Source organism: Vitis riparia, chromosome 10, assembly GCF_004353265.1.
Source record: "Vitis riparia cultivar Riparia Gloire de Montpellier isolate 1030 chromosome 10, EGFV_Vit.rip_1.0, whole genome shotgun sequence".
Classification (NCBI taxonomy): Eukaryota; Viridiplantae; Streptophyta; class Magnoliopsida; order Vitales; family Vitaceae; genus Vitis; species Vitis riparia.
This window is the reverse complement of record NC_048440.1, coordinates 1,030,968-1,048,371: the sequence shown is the minus strand read 5'-3', so window position 1 is coordinate 1,048,371 and position 17,404 is coordinate 1,030,968. Positions and strand designations below refer to the sequence as shown.

The following is a 17,404-nucleotide window of genomic DNA, read 5'->3' as shown; positions in this document are numbered from 1 at the left end:
AGTTTTTTGACAATTTTTTTTCTAAACAAAAAAAGGCGATTTTTATGGAGAATGGATCAAGAACTTTTGCATTGTCTATGTAAGTGCACAGTGCCTTCATGGAGAAACATTTTAAAAACTATTTTCAATAATGTTGTGAAACAAGCCCTAAATCTTTAGTCTTGTTTCCTCCACTAGGCTAAAGGAACGGAGGGGGTAGTTTCTAGCCTTATCCCCTCTAAAAGAATGGAAGGGACTTCTTATTAGACTTTTTTCCATGCACACATCTTAATATTATTTCCTTCAAGGGGAAGTTTCAAATCTCGTAGGGCTCTATTTGGATCAACTTTTGAGAAGCCAATAGCATTTTTTTTAGCTCAATAGGGCTTCTATACCTGTTAGGCTAATTTTGATCAAATAATTTATGGCTTAAAGAGAAATGAAATCTAGAAAAATGTTGCTTCTTGTAGAAGCTCTATTTCTAGCTTATGCAAGAAGTTCTTTCATATTGAATAAAACTTTTACAGTATGAATATTGCCCTATAAAAATTGTCTTTAGCTTCAACTTCAGCTTCCAGCTAAAGCCAAAAATAGGAAGCTATCCCAAAAGAGGCCTATACATGCCTCTGCCTAAGTTGTACAAAGACCAATCGGCTAGCAAGCATAAATAACCTGTTTCATCATTTCCAAGGCTAGATGGAAAGTACTTCCAAATACTCTTAAGAGGCAACCACTCTGTCCCAAGTGTTATGTTACAGTATTCTTACCAGATCAAAACGTCCAGGGCGCATTAGTGCAGCATCAATTGCATGAGGTCGATTAGTAGCAGCCAAAACAAGAATTCCCTGTAAAAAGGATGAGCAAAAACTCAAATCGCAGAAGTTGGATTGTATGATCTAATTTCTTATCCGAACAATCTTGACAAAAAATGAACAGTAGATGTAAGTGGTGTCATGATTATAGTTCTAAAATAAATGAATGTTAAAATACTGTATGGGATTTTACTTTCGCCTGTTCCAAGCCATCCATTTCTGTCAGCAAAGTAGATAAAAGCCTCTCCCCTACAGAAGTACTGTTACTTGAACTCCCACCTCTGCCATTAAGATGAGAAAAAAGAATATATTTAACATCTATAAAAATGCAGCTGGGTTGGGGGGACATGAATAGAGATTGAGGTGCAACCCTGCACGTGTGTGGGTGTGTCTACCTGTTCAAGTACACTTACTAGAAATGTGAACATATCCTAGATCCTGATGCACAAACCATCACAATATAAACTATCTTAAATATAAACTATTTTTTATTATATTATTCAGAAGTTACAGACTCTTCTAGGATAATTATCTGAGGAGAATTATGAATTGTATTTCTCCGCTCTAAAATTGATCCATATTTATACAAGAATAGCTATAGCAAAATAAGTAAAGTTGACCAACCAATAAACCCAACAAATCAGGGATTTAAAACAGCAAAATATAACTACCTAATTTATGATTTACAGCTGTGCAAATCTTTCCCAATTAATCTGGATATCACAAGATTATATATTATGTATGCTCCTGGTTATGAGGATTTCAACACTCCTCAAGCTAGTGAATAGTTATTTTCCATTCCCCAGCTTGTTTGTGATCACTTGAAATGGATGACTCGGTAATCCTTTTGTCAGAATGTCCGCAGCTGTCCATGTGTTGAGACTATGAGCGGCTTTGTGTATTGGCAATTCTAGGTCAAATTTCTCATTATGTTCTTCTAGCTCAATTGCTTCAAATCTTCTCTTAGACTCTTGTCATTCTAAGTAGACTGTGATTGTAAATTGCTAGAGGAAATGGTAAGTGTTTTTGAGATGATGGATGATATCAAACATTGATCAACCAGGTTTTGAACTTTTATTCTTTTGTTAAAAATTGGAGTAGAAGCTTAAAAGTGTCAAATTTTGTGTTTGATAGATCAAACTAATGGGCAATAATTTTTGTCATACCCAAAATTTCACAATCTCATTTGATCGATCAAAATTTGATCGCATTGACGAAATCTTCATTTTTTAAAACAAATCTAAACTGTTTGATGGAGTTTAAAAACATGTATTTAAGCTCTGCTACTAAATGAGCGCTTAATAGCTATGATAGTTAGGTGGCCTCCCTTGAGCTTCAAGTTCTTTACCTATTTTAGGAGTGATTGGTTTAAAAGACAATTTTATGGGTTTTGAGCTAAGAATCATCTTTTGAGTGAGAAAATTTCTTTCCAAATGGGTTGATTTAGTCTGAGTTTCATCCCTACTCTCATATTCATCATATTAGGGGTAAAACCCAAATTTCTTATTGTGTGGATTCAAGAAGAGGCCGAGATCAAGTTTGGTGTGGACTCTAAGTATGCTCTAAAAGAAGAAAGTGGGTAATTCAAGTTTGAAGGTTCTAGGTAAGTGGTCCAGGAGAAGATTAAAGGTTTGGATGAGGTAAATCCTTGATTTCCACGTTAAATCTTGGTGTTAGTGTCTCTTTATCTTTATCTCATCTTTTCAGTAGTCTATCTTCTTAGCTTATGAAATTTTAATTGATTTACTATTTTGGTTGTTTGAGGAAATAGGTTGGAATTGGATCATTTAAGCTTTGAGATAGTACAAAATAATTTCTGATTTGGTATTGATATTAATGGATATGAGAAAATGTGTTTTTGAATAAATGAAATGTCTTATATATCTTGGTTGGGGAGTATTCACTCATTTCCATGTCAATTGCATTGACTATCTTGTTAGAAGAGTGTTGGTGCATCCATTATATAGAAAAAAGACGATCTCAAATTGAAAAATTTAAGGGGGTGATTAACCTTTTGTAAGGTACCATCTCAAATTGATATAAAAATACGAATTCACCCCTTTTAGATGTTATTCATAATTGACATTCATCCATAGATAAGGGTGGCAAAGTTTAATACAATTCGCCAACATGACACAAACCCAACATGCTTTTTGCAAGTTTGGGTTGAGTATAAATGAGTTTGGGTTAAATTTGTGTTGACCTGCGTAATTCGTTTAATAAATAGGTAACTTTTGGGTCAACTTACATAACACGAATTTGACCCGAATTGACCCATTTAATAATTTCGCTATTAATTTAATTATATCTTTAAACTATTTAACCCATATTTGACTTATTTTAAATTTGTTTTTAAATAAATAGGTCAATTGAGTCATAAACATGTTTGGTGGAGACATTAATCATATAGACATGTACAAGAACTAACTTAACGTGATTATTAAATAGGTTACACGACGTGTTACTTATTTAATAATTAGGTAGTATTTGGGTTTATGTTTTTTACACAATTATTATTCGTGTCGGGTTTGGGTTGAACCATATAGTAGAATACTTAGGTTTTGACACAATACGAACATGACCCACCAACACAAATTGCCACCCCTATCCACAGAGACATAAGGTATGCATATTGAACTGCCCTCTAATTTTTCCTTGATGCAGTGTCTATCCACTTCAACATGTTTGGTTCAATTGTATTCAACCAAATTAGTTAGAATGTTGATAGCATATTTGTTGTCCCAATGTAATTTTGTAGGACCACACCACTTGATTTTCAAGTCATCAAGGAAGATTTCCAGCCATAGGAGTTTGCAAATTCCATGAACCATGGATCGAAAATCAACTTCCGCACTTAATCTTGTCATAACTGTTTGCTTTTTGCTTCTGCATGTCATAAAGTTTCCTCCTAGTAAAGTGCAATACCCCATGGTGGACCTTCTATTTATAACCTGCCCAGTCAACATCCATGTATGCTACTGGCCACAATCCCTCATTTTTTTTTAACAATACCCCTTTCCCCAAAGTATACTTTGGATAGTGCAAGGCCCTATATGGTGCCTCCAAGTGTACTTCTCTCAGATCGTGCATAAACTAACTAATAACGCTCACAACATAAGCTTATGTCTAGCTGTATATGCGATAAGTAAATCAGTTTGCCAACCAACCTTTGATACATACCTCTATCTACTACAACATCATCATCAGCCTCCCCTAGCTTGTGGTTTAGCTTAATTGAGGTGGCGATCAACTTGCATCCTAGCATCTCTGTTTCTTTCAGAAGCTCTAGCACATACTTTTTAGGTGACACATAAATTCCTCTAGTTTATCTCGCCACTTCAATACCAGAAAATACTTGAGCTTCCCAAGCTCCTTTATCTCAAACTCTTGTGCCAATTTCCTTCAAAGTGCCTCTCTTTCCACCAGATTATTACCTTTCACTATTATATCATCAACGTACATTATCAACATTGTAACTCCTCCTATGGCTGAATGCTTTATGAACTGTTAGCTGTATATATCTGTGCATACCATAATTTGGTTGTTTCCTTAGGGATAATACCTTCCTAATTTAGGACTCTCAATCAAGTGTGGTTGATTCTGATGCGTCTCTTGCTCATTTGGGTACTGTTGTTAATATTCCTCCTGCTCCAGTCAAACCACCAATTGTACAGGTGTACTCTCGGCGCCCAGTGACAACAGATACATGTCCTGCACCGGCTTCTTTGTCATCTGATCCTTCCAGTGATCTCGACCTTCCCATTAGCCTTCGAAAAGGTAAACGACACTGCAAATCTATCTATTCCATTGCTAACTTTGTGTCTTATGATCACGTGTCATCTTCCTCAAGTGTTCTTGTAGCCTCTATAGATTCTATTTCAGTACCTAAAGCAGTTACAGAGGCCCTGAATCATCCTGGTTGGAAGAATGCAATGCTTGAAGAAATCTGTGCATTGGAGGATAATCATACATGGAAACTTGTTGATTTGCCTTAAGGAAAAATAGTTGTTGGCTGCAAGTGGGTTTTTGCGGTAAAAGTTAATCCTGATGGCGCTGTGGCAAGACTGAAAGTCGGGCTTGTAGCTAGAGGATATGCTCAGACATATGGAGTAGACTATTCTGATACTTTCTCTCCAATTGCCAAACTAAATTCAGTTCGACTATTTATTTCTATTGCTGCTTCCCAACAGTGGATGATACATCAGTTAGACATCAAGAATGCTTTTCTTCATGGTGATCTAGAAGAAGAAGTCTATCTGGAGCAACCTCCTGGGTTTGTTGCTCAGGGGGAGTATGGGAAGGTTTGTTGTCTGAAAAAAGCTCTCTATGGATTGAAGCAGAGTCCCCGTGCTTGGTTTGGAAAATTCAGTAAGGAGATTCAAGCATTTGGCATGAACAAGAGCAAGAAAGATCACTCCGTTTTCTACAAGAAATCAGCTGCTGGTATCATACTTCTTGTGGTCTATGTCAATGATATAGTTATTACAGGAAATGATCATGCAGGAATCTCTGATCTTAAGGCATTCATGCATTCCAAGTTTCATACAAAGGACTTGGGTGAACTGAAGTATTTCCTGGGAATAGAAGTATCAAGGAGCAAGAAAGGGATGTTCTTATCACAGAGGAAGTATGTGCTTGATCTGCTTAAAGAGACCGGTAAGATAGAAGCAAAGCCATGTACTACCCCGATGGTTCCTAATGTACAACTTATGTCGGATGATGGAGATCCCTTCTACAACCTTGAGAGGTATCGGAGAGTGGTTGGGAAGTTGAATTATCTCACCGTGACGCGACCAGATATTGCATATGCAATAAGTGTTGTTAGTCAGTTCACATCTGCGCCTACAACAAAGCATTGGGCAGCTTTAGAACAAATTTTGTGCTATCTAAAGAAGGCTCCTGGTCTAGGCATACTATATAGTAGTCAGGGACACACTCGCATTGAGTGTTTTTCTGATGCAGATTGGGCAGGTTCTAAGTTTGATAGAAGATCCACCACAAGTTATTGTGTGTTCTTTGGTGGGAATCTAGTGGCTTGGAAAAGTAAGAAGCAGAGTGTTGTATCTCGTTCGAGTGCAGAATCTGAGTATAGGGCCATGGCACAGGCTACTTGTGAAATCATATGGATACATCAACTCTTATGTGAAGTGGGAATGAAGTGCACAATGCCAGCAAAGCTTTGGTGTGACAATCAAGCCGCTCTTCATATTGCTGCGAACCCAGTCTATCATGAAAGAACCAAACACATTGAGGTCGATTGTCACTTCATTCGTGAAAAGACTGAGGAAAATCTAGTCTCTACTGGCTATGTGAAGACTGGAGAGCAACTTGGGGATATTTTTACACAAGCTCTAAATGGAACTCGAGTTGAGTACTTTTGTAACAAGCTAGGCATGATCAACATCTATGCTCCAGCTTGAGGGGGAGTGTTAGCTGTATATATCTGTACATACCATAATTTGGTTGTTTCCTTAGGGATAATACCTTCCTAATTTAGGACTCTCAATTGTGTGTGTGTATATATATATATATAATATATATATATATATATATATATATATATATAAGTATTGTTGAATATAATGAATTTATAGTGTACAATCTTTCCCCGTGTCATCAATTCCGGGAAACCTTCCTATGACCGTATTTCATTCCGGTCACCTTCCCCAGACCCCAAAGCTTTCCAGTCGATCGAATCGTCGTCAAAAAACATTCACCGTCGGCGACTTTTCCGGCGATGTCTTTTTCCCACACCGCAAGGAGCGCCTGGAGGAGATCTCCAATTTTTCCCAAAGCACCGAAGCCAGAAAACCACCCACGCGCCGGCCACGCGCGTTTTTCCGGCCGGCGACTGTATCTCACGCACCGGTGCGTGATCCACTTTCCGGCAACGCGCTTCCTCCTCCAACCTCGCCTGACGCCGACTAGCCACCCTTCATACCTGTTTCTGCCATCTGAGCCCTGCACGTGCCTCTTTTGGGGTTCTTTTGCCTCCGCCGGCCCTCCGAACAGTTTTTCCGGCGTCCTCCGGCTATTTTTTCTCAACCCCAATCCCTGCACGTGCCTTGGGAAGTGTTCTTCTACCTTTCCGGTGGTTCCACGTTTGTTTTTCTTTTCCATTTGGTCTCTCACATGGGCGATTCTTCGGTTTTTCCTTCTTCAGCCGCATTAGGGCTCTCTTCGATCCAAATATACTTCATTCTCCAGATAAGTGGATATGGCTACTAAAACTTCCATTTTTTCCTCTGTCATATCTGGATCTCCTATGATTACTTCGGAGAAATTGGTTGGCAGTGAAAATTATCTTTCTTGGTCTGCCTCTATTGAACTTTGGTTTATGGGACAAGGATATGAGGATCACTTGGTTACACAGGAGGCAGATATCCTTGAGATTGAGCGCGTACAGTGGAGAAAGATAGATGCCCAGTTATGTAGTGTATTATGGCAATCAGTTGATCCCAAGATCCTTCTTCATCTTCGGGCCTACAAAACTTGTTTTAAATTTTGGACTCAGGCCAAAGGATTATACACGAATGATATCCAGCGTCTTTATAAGGTGGCTTCTGCTATTGTCCATATCAGCCAACAGGACTTGGATCTATCTACTTATATTGGCTAGATCTAGTGCTGAAGCTGAGTATCGAGCTATGGCTTTGGCAACATGTGAACTCATATGGTTGAGACATCTTCTTCGAGAGTTGAGATTTGGAAAGGATGAACAGATGAAACTCATATGTGATAACCAGGCCGCATTACATATTGCATCCAATCCAGTCTTTCATGAAAGGACCAAACATATTGAAGTTGACTGTCATTTCATTAGAGAGAAGATCGCATCAGGATGTGTTGCTACAAGTTTTGTTAATTCAAATGATCAACTAGCAGACATCTTCACTAAATCTCTCAGAGGTCCTAGGATTAAATACATTTGTAACAAGCTTGGTGCATATGACGTATATGCTCCAGCTTGAGGGGGAGTGTTGAATATAATGAATTTATAGTGTACAATCTTTCCTTTTTAATATAGGTCACATGTATGGTAGTTAGGACTCTTAGCCTTGTATATATATATTTTCTCAATTGTAAGTAGACACAATATATGAATGAGAATCAAGGTTTTCTTCTCTCTCTCTCTTAACAAGTATTATTCCTCTAATAAAGTATAAGGGAATTGAGAAATACCTTGGTTGAGTTACATGAACAATGTATGATATCTCCTTGGTGTTGCTTGTGCCTCATCTCTTTCATCAACACTCTACAAGATTGTTTCAGTCCATATAATGCTTTCTTTAATCTGCAAACCTTATTCCTATCAAAATCCGGAGGTAGCTCCATATACATTTCTTCTTTTAGGTCACCATGCAAGAAAGCATTCTTGAGTGTAGCCTTTGGCTATCCAGCTTTAATTTGTTCTAGGAATCCATCAACCTTATGTTTCATAGTAAACACCCGTTTACACCCAACAAGTTGCTTTCCTTTGGAAGATCCACTATTTCTCATGTCCAAATTTTCCTTAATGCATTCATTTCCTCATTCCATAGCATGTTTCTAATTCTTGTCTTTTAGTATCTCAAGTGATGTTTGACGAATTTGAACAGAATTTATTTGAGTGAGGAATGCTTTGTGCTTAGGAGTAATAAATTCAATGCCTAGTTCCTTTCCTAAGTGCAATAGGCAGGTCAAGACCATTAAACAGTAGAAGATGGAGTAATAAATTCAACACATGGTGGTGGAGTGGATTCTTGGACTTGCATAGGCATTGGAACAAGCATCTTTCTCCTTGAATATATTATTAGTTTGATCAATGGCAGGGACAAACTCTAGAGTAGTGTTTCCAGGTCAATTTCCAATCTCAGGTTCATCTGGTTTTTCAATAGCTGAAGTAGGACAGGTACTATTAGCATGGCAGATCTTTACACGTTCCAGTTATTCCAGTAGTATGGAATTTCACAACCATGACATGATCATGTAATCTTCTTCATCCCACAGTAAATGCGGGATCAGCCATAGAAGGTCCAGTACCCATCAAATAACTTAGTTTGCCTTTTCCCTTCTGTTGAAGATTTCTGAAGTTTCGGAATTCACTTTATTCTAATTTAGTACAGAATAATTCAGTTTCACTTATTTGTATTTTAAAAAAAAAATCGTTCCTAGTTTATAAGACGTTAGTTGTACAGTTTGTTAGTTACTATTTTTTAGTTAGAATTCAGCATACATTTTTTTTTTCGATCAATAAGCATAAGATTGTATTGCAAAGAGGCACTAAAATAGCGACCCACAGAATTACAGTATAAAGGAACTCACCCCCTTAAAAAAGGGCTCATACAACAAGGAAAAAAACAAAAACCTTCTCCCTTATCGCAAACACACCCAATCTATAAAATCTATTAAGGTCGAAGGACCGTCTTTTATTCACAAATTGGTTTCTGACCAAAGTAAATACACAAAAGAAGCTTTCAACCTTTGAATGGACAACACGCAATCCTCAAAAGCAATTGAATTTCTAGCCTTCCAAATGACCCAAAACAAACATAACGGTCTCACTTGCCATGCCACCTTCCTCTTCTTACCCACAAAAGAGCCCCTCCATCCTAAAAGGTTTCCTTCACCGAAAGAGGAAAAACCCAAGAAACTCCAAAAAAAGAAAGGAGCAACATCCACACTTCCCTTGTTTTTTCACAATGAATGAGGAGGTGGTCAATTGACTCCTCACATGTTTGGCACAGAAAGCATCTATTTGCCAAAGCCCAACCCCTCTTTTGCAAACAATCCAAGGTTAGAACTCTTCCCCATGAAGCCTCCCACAAAAAGAAGCTTAATTTGGGCTGCACACAAGAGTTCCAAATAATCTTCGAAAGGAAAGAAGCAAGAGACACTGGCTGCAAAGCCCTATACAAAGATTTTATCGAAAAAACCCCATCCTTTGAGTCCATCCACCTCACCCCATCCTTCTCATCCACCCTAACCTTCTTCCCCTCAAAACAACAAAACAACCTTTCCACTTCTTCCACCTCCCATTCATTGAAAGGTCTATTGAAACAAGGATTCCAACTTCCCCCCCTTTCCCCCTCAGCTGTCCAAACTTCATTTACCCAAGCCTCTTTGGAAGATGCTAAAGCATATAATCAAGGGAAAGCCTCGCACAAAGGGGTGGTTCCACACTTGTCTTTCCAAAACCTCACCTTTTTACCATCACCCACCACAAAGCCAAAAGAAGGGGTTACTAGATGTTCCATCTTACTTATTGCTTTTCACAACCCAACTCCATAAGCCTCCCTAGCCTCACAAGATCTCCACCCTCCTCTTTCCTCCCTGTATTTCCCTCTAATCACTTGGTTCCAAAGGGCCCTTCTTTCATTTGCAAAGCGCCAAACCCACTTGCCAAGGAAAGCCCTATTGAAAGTCCCAAGACTCTTAACTCCCAACCCTCCTTTTCTTTTGTCTATACACACTATCGGCCACCTTACTAAGTGCGGTTTTTGCTCAAGAACCCCACCACCCCACAGGAAATCCCTTTGAATCTGCTCCAATCTCATTCTAACCACCCTAGGCAACTGGAAAATAAACATAAAATAAATCGGCAAATTGGACAAGGTACTTCGCATTAAGGTAATCCTCCCCCCTTTTGAAATGTATTGACGTTTCCACATAGTTAATCTCTTTCGGAATCTTTCTACTATTCCATCCCAAGCTACAACACATTTAAAAGGAGCACCCAACGGCATTCCTACATAGGTGGAGGGCAATTTTCCCACCTTATAATCGAACTCATCAGCCAACTCTTCCACATTCTCAACTCTACCAATCGGAATCAGCTCACTTTTCGTCAAATTTGCTCTTAACCCTGAAATTGCCTCAAACCACATTAACAACTAGCACAAGTACGTCAACTGCTCCTCCTTTGCCTCACAAAAAATCGTGTCATCAGCAAACAACAAATGAGAGACCTGGACCCTTCACCCTTTCTTCCCCAAACCGAACAAGGCGATAAAAAAACCTCCAGAAACTTCTCTCTTTAGCATACAACTAAAAGCCTCCATCACAACTACGAATAAGTAAGGCGAAAGGGGATCTCCTTGCCTTAACCCCCTTGAGCTTTAGAAAAATCCAGTAGGGCTTCCATTCACCATAACTGAAGACCTAACAGTGGATAAACACCACTTTATTCATCTGCACCCTCTTTCCCCAAACCCCATTTTCTCCAACACCGCTAAAAAAAACGACCAATCCACATGATCATAGGCTTTCTCAATGTCTAATTTGCAAAGAATCGCCCCTCTATTGCTTTTCAAAATGGAGTTTATTGCTTCATTAGCAACCAGCACTGCATCCATAATCCACCACCCCTCCACAAAACAATTTTGAGACGTCGAGATCACCTTAGCTAATACACCTTTCATTCTATTAGCCAACACCTTAGCTAACCACTTATACAACCCTCCCACCAAGCTAATTGGCCTAAAATCCTTCAAGTCCTCTGCCCCCCTTTCTTAGGAATCAACACTAGAAAGGTTACATTCAAACTTCTTACAAAACTCCCAGTCTCATGGAACTGTATGAAGAAGTTCATTACCTCCTCCTTTACAAAATCCCACGAAAATTGCCAGAATGCCATTGAGAAACCATCTGGGCCTGACACTTTCTCTCCGCAAAAGCCTAACAGCGCACCAAAAACCTCCTCCTCCGAGAAAGGCTTCTCCAGCCCCTCCACATCCCCCTCTTCCAGCCTCTCAAAATTCAAATCATCTATACTAGGCTTCCAATCACCAGGATCTGTTAGCAGGCCTTAAAAAACTCTGCACACCTCCTCTTTGATCTCCCTTTCCTCAGTGAACCACCTCCCATTCACTTTAACTCTAGTCATCTGATTCCTTCTTCTATGAGCATTAGCCATCTGTTGAAAAAAACCTTGTGTTTCTATCCCTCTCTTTCAACCAAATTTCCCTAAACTTCTGCCTCCACGACATTTCTTCTAAAAGGACCCACTTTTTATACATCTCTCTTGCCTCCTTCCTAGCTTCTTCTTCTTCCAAGGACAAAGAGCGAACACTCTCTTCCTTATCCCAAAAATCCATTATATTCCAAGCATTCTGCTTCTTAAAAGCAATCTGACCAAACACCTCTTTATTCCAACTTCTCAGAATCAGTTTTAATGCCTTTAATTTCTCACTCAAAATGAAGTTGGCCGACCCACTAACTTGAATCCCCTCCCACCACTTTCTCAACACCTCTTTAAAGCCCTCCTCCTTCAACCACATATTCTCAAATCTGAAAGGCGTGGGCCCTCTCCTCATCCCTCCCCCATCAAGAAGAATCGGAGAGTGATCAGATACCGGCCTAGCCATAACAACTTGAATGACCCCCTGAAAATTAACTTCCCAATTTTCAGAAATAAGGAACCAATCAATTCTCAACTTTAAACGATTATTAAAACCTCAACTCCACGTGAACAGCCGCCCCTGAAGAGGTAAATCCCTTAGTTCTAACTCCTCAATCACCTCTGAGAATCTCCACATTGTCAAGGACAAACGACCTCCTCGACTACGCTCAGAAGGGAATCTTATCATGTTGAAGTCTCCTGCAACACACCACGGCTCATTCCACAAACCTCTAATGGCCCCCAGCTCACTCAAAAAGTCTTCTCTCTCCACCTTTACAGTGGGCCCATACACTCTTGAAAAAATCCAACAAAAACCATCCTCACAATTCTTAAAGTGACAAGAAACTGAATATTTACCCATCTTCATTTCCACCATCTGCAACACCTTATTGTCCCAGAACACTACAACCCCCCTCCCCCCCGCGCCGCTGCACCCCTTGAATTCAAAGCCCCCCACTCCAAACATCTTCCTACCCCAAGACTTCTCACAATTCCACTAGACATCTCCTAAGTTTTTGTTTCCTGGAGACACACTAAGTCCACCTTCTAGGTTTTAATCGCATCTTTTATCAATTTTCTCTTATCTCTATCATTTAACCCCCCCCCCCCCCCCCCCCCCCCCCCTCTTACATTCCACGAAAGGATTCAGAGCCTCATCTAACACACTCTTAACGGTCCCTTCCTGACCCTCCATAATTTACGAACCATTCAAGTTTCTTCAACTCGCAGTCAAATCTCGAGGGTCTCTGTCATTTCCTCTTTTTTCCGCTTATCCTCTCACATCGATCTCTTCTTTCCCTCATCTTATGAAGAAGTTTCAAAATCTCACTTTCATAACCCTCTGTGGGCATTCTCAAACAATGACAAAACTTTGTCAAACAACTGTACCTCCAAGACTCCACATCCTCTCCCTCTTTCTCAACCCTTTCATCCTTCCCCTCTTTTAACGGGAAAGACCCGGCAGTAACCTTCTCACCTAGTCTTTCCTCTGCCGAACACACACTCAGAGGACTTACATTCAACTCCCCTTCGTTTTCTTTCAGAAAGGCATCAACACCACAACTCTCTTCTACCTCAATCAAAGCCCCCACCGCCCCAGAGAAAGGAGAAGAGACCCCCCCCCCCCCCCCCCCCCTCCCCCCAGAAAAAAAAAAAAAAAAAAACGCAAACAGACGAAGGCTCAAAGAGGGAATACCTGGAAACTTCCTCCAAAAGGCACGCGTCTGCTAGGGAACACCTTTATGACGCCCCTTTTACCACTTTAAAAACCATCCCACCGACTAGAGTCTCTTCTGCAAACCACCCCTCAGCTCGCATTTGACTAAACGAAGCCTTAGCCTTTTTAAAAGGTTCGTCCAAAAGGGTCTTAAGTGGATTCGAAGCCCAACTTGCTGCAAGATTGGCTGCCCCGCTTTCCCTGCCGACTTGGGCCTGTTGTTTGATGGGTCGTCACATGAAACCCGCTCCACACCCCTGTTGTCCAAATAGCCCAAACCATCCCTTTGAAAGCTTGAAGGGCCATCACAAGAGGCCTGCTCCACACCTCAAATGGGCTGTCCCTCCTCCCAACACGCCCTGGGCCCGCTCATCTCCCTATCTTTTAAAGCCCAATCCATTCTATAGATAGAAAAGATTGTCGGGCCTTCACACTCCAGGCCTGAGATCCCTTTGGGTTGGACAACCTCACAACCGGGCTTGCAACTATCAGGCCTAGCAAGCCTCTCCTGTTCTCTTAAGCCCACCCTTCCACTCCCATTTTGTCCAGCCTCCTTACCATAGCCTACAACTCCATCAGCTGAAACTTCCATCCTATCTTCATCACCCTGTTCTTCCCCACCCCCCCCCCCTTCTCAGCAGCACACCAACTCTCCTTTCCCATACCACCGCTACTCCCCGAGCGTGAGCCCACATCCCACTCTTCCCTAACCTTTTCCCCCTCTCTCCATTTCAAGTTCTTCATTGGCACCACTACAGAAATCCAAGGCAACACCTCCCACCACAACTGAATTGCATAACAAAAAGAATTCACCACTAAATGCATTGTCTCGGAAAAAATTGCCCCCCGTTCTTCACCAAAATTCTAGCCCATTGAAGCTGAGAAAAAATTTTTGTTTCTTCATCCACCTCCACAGCAGTCACCAATTCTTTTAAATAACTCTCCACTCCAACAGTGAAGCGGGAGCCCCACCACCCTCACCCAAACATCTTTTGCTTCGGTTCCTATCTGCAAGCACCTCCCCTCCTCACTCCATCTTTCTAAGTGCAGCACTTTATCCTCAAAGCGGCGCGTCCCCCTCTTTAACACTCTCTACCTCCTCTTCATCTTCAAACTCCAGCAGAAAGAAAGGTTCTCCCATCTTCAACACTTTCACACCTTTTTTAAGATTCCAGCTGCGTTCCCCCCACTTTCTAAACGAAGCTATCTCCGTCTCCACCACCAACCCGTCACCCCACCTTCCAACTAGGCACCAACCCAACCCTTCCTCCCTACTCCTCAAACCTCTCCCTCCAACCTGAAGCCACAACGCTTCTCCTAGCCTTCCAGCCGGTTCCTTAGCAACATCCACGAAGGTCTTTTCGTCACCCTTCACCTTATTTCCAAGGCATCTTTCATCCTTACCTTCTAATGTCGCCACTTTCTTCTTTGATTCGACTCGGAATGCCTCTTCAATCTTAGCTTCCTCTTGAGTAACTACCCCAAACGCCCTTAGTTTCTTAGCGAGAATGGCCCATCCTCCTATCAAACCCTTTCCTTCAGGAAAAACTAAGCAGAATCTCTTAGACTCTAAATCAACAACAGAACATAAGACATATCTCCCCGCCCCATTTACACGCCTCTCCATCCTGAACTTTCTTCCCTCTTCCTCCCATACTTTAACCAAACTTCCTTTCTTCTCCTCCCTACAACATTCTTCAAGACCTTCAGTAGTTTTCTCAAACTTGACACCCCAAACCTGATCCAAGAGGAGAAACCTCTACTCCTCCCCACAATGATACCTTTTAGTTTCCCTTTTGACTTCCTCTATTGAAATTTCAAACATCTTCGACTCTATTGCAACCCAACACTTTCCCATATCTCCTTGAACCTGACACTTTTGTTAGAATTCAGCATACATAATTGTATATAAATAGGCATTTGTATTCCTATTTTTCTAAATGAAAATAATAAGAAATTTTTATTATTCTCCTAAACTGCGTTCACCTTCGAAAACATTTTTACCACTTGTGACCACTGGACATAGTTCCTGTCATTCAATCAGTATGAGCATGGAGATTCTGAAATTCCTCTTTTCTTGAGTTCTGCTGAGTTTCTATGAACTGATTCTCAGCAATTGGCATGATGGGATTAATCTTGGATGCTTCTGAAATGGTTGGAAGCAAAGTAGCAGGATTGGGGTTATTTTCAGCTATAAATGTTGTAGGTTTTTCAGAGTATAGGTTTCAGAATGCTCTAATACCATGTTGAGAATTATGAATTGTATTTCTCTGCTCTAAACTGTACCAAATTGATCCCTATTCATACCAAAATAGCTATAAAAAAATAAGGAAAGTTGACTAATAATCTCTACAAATCAGAGATTTAAAACAGCAAAATATAACTACCTAATTTACAATTTACAATTGTACAAATCTTTTCTAATTAATCGGGATATCACATGGATTTCAACAGTATCAAATGATTCTGTTGTCCAAATCTCATGCATGACTGTCATAAGCAGCAATGCGAAATTAAACTACCGCATCCTATTCTTTTTCTATCCCTTTGATAGACAAATGAAATACACTAGTGCACTTCTTAATTATCTTGAAATATTTTTTATCAAATAATTTGTGTTTGAGGGTAAAAGATAGAACAGTTAATAAAGCCAAGTGGACAATTTTAGCATCTGCTTCAACAACATTCACCATAAATTTGTTTGAAAAGATGGGACCTAACATATTTCCTTGAAAACATGTTAACATGAATAATAGTAAAAAGTCTTGTTGAGAGAGAGAGAAAGAAGAAAGACCTTAATTCTCATTCATGTAATATCTACTTACAATTGAGAAATATATATATATACAAGGCTAGGAGTCCTAACTACCATACATGTGACTTATATTAACAAGGAAAGATTATACACTATAAATACATTATATTGAACACTCCCCCTCAAGCTGGAGCATATACGTCATATGCACCAAGCTTGTTACAAATATATTTAATCCTAGGACCTCTGAGAGATTTAGTGAAAATGTCTGCTAGTTGATCATTTGAATAACAAAACTTGTAGCAACACATCCTGATACGATCTTCTCTCTAATGAAATGACAGTCAACTTCAATATGTTTGGTCCTTTCATGAAAGACTGGATTTGATGCAATATGTAATGCGACCTGGTTACAGATGAGTTTCATCTGTTCATTCTTTCCAAATCTCAACTCTTGAAGAAGATGTCTCAACCATATGAGTTCACATGTTGCCAAAGCCATAGCTCGATACTCGGCTCCAGCGCTAGATCTGGCCACTACATCTTGTTTCTTACTCTTCCAAGATATTAGATTACCTCCAATAAAAACACAGTACCCTGAAGTGGAACGTCTATCTGTGGGTGAGTCACCCCAATCTGCATCTGTGTAACCAACAACCTGAGTATAACCTCTGTTCTCGTACAACACACCTTGGCTTGGTGTACTTTTGATATATCGAAGAATGCGGATTACGGCATCCCAATGGCTATCACATGGTGACTATAGAAATTGACTAACAACACTCACAGGAAAAGAAATGTCTGGACGAGTAATGGTGAGATAGTTCAATTTACCTACGAGTCGTCGATATCTCCCAGGGTCTCCTAAAGGCTCCCCCTATCCTGGTACAAGTTTGACATTCGGATCCATAGGTGTGTCTACCGGTTTACAGTCTAACATATCGGTTTCTTCCAAGATGTCTAAAGCATACTTCCTTTGGGAAAGGACCACACCAGAACTGGATTGAGCTATCTCAATTCCCAAGAAATACTTGAGTTTCCCCAAGTCTTTGGTCTGAAAGTGGGTAAAAAGATGTTGCTTTAGTTTCTGAATACCATCCTAATCACTGCCTGTAATGATGATGTCGTCCACATAAACAACCAGATAAATACACTACCACAAAGAGTTATGATGATAGAAAACTGAATGGTCTGCGCCCAGACGATTGTGAATGAGGAGAGGAGCATCAGTGGAAATGCAAACTGCAGGAGATGAATCCGAG

The 17,404-nt window shown here is 40.2% G+C and overlaps 1 protein-coding gene across 1 annotated transcript in view; it reads right to left on the bottom strand.

Annotated features, from left to right (window-relative positions):
- LOC117924367 (cell division control protein 48 homolog B) overlaps window positions 1-17,404 on the bottom strand; it is a 45,289-nt gene that overhangs the window by 1,204 nt on the left and 26,681 nt on the right. The window contains exons 11-12 of the mRNA XM_034842981.1: window positions 985-1,072; window positions 747-824 (exon numbers count right to left, since the gene is read on the bottom strand). Coding sequence (XP_034698872.1) covers window positions 747-824; window positions 985-1,072 — 166 coding nt within the window. The remainder of the gene's footprint in view (window positions 1-746; window positions 825-984; window positions 1,073-17,404) is intronic.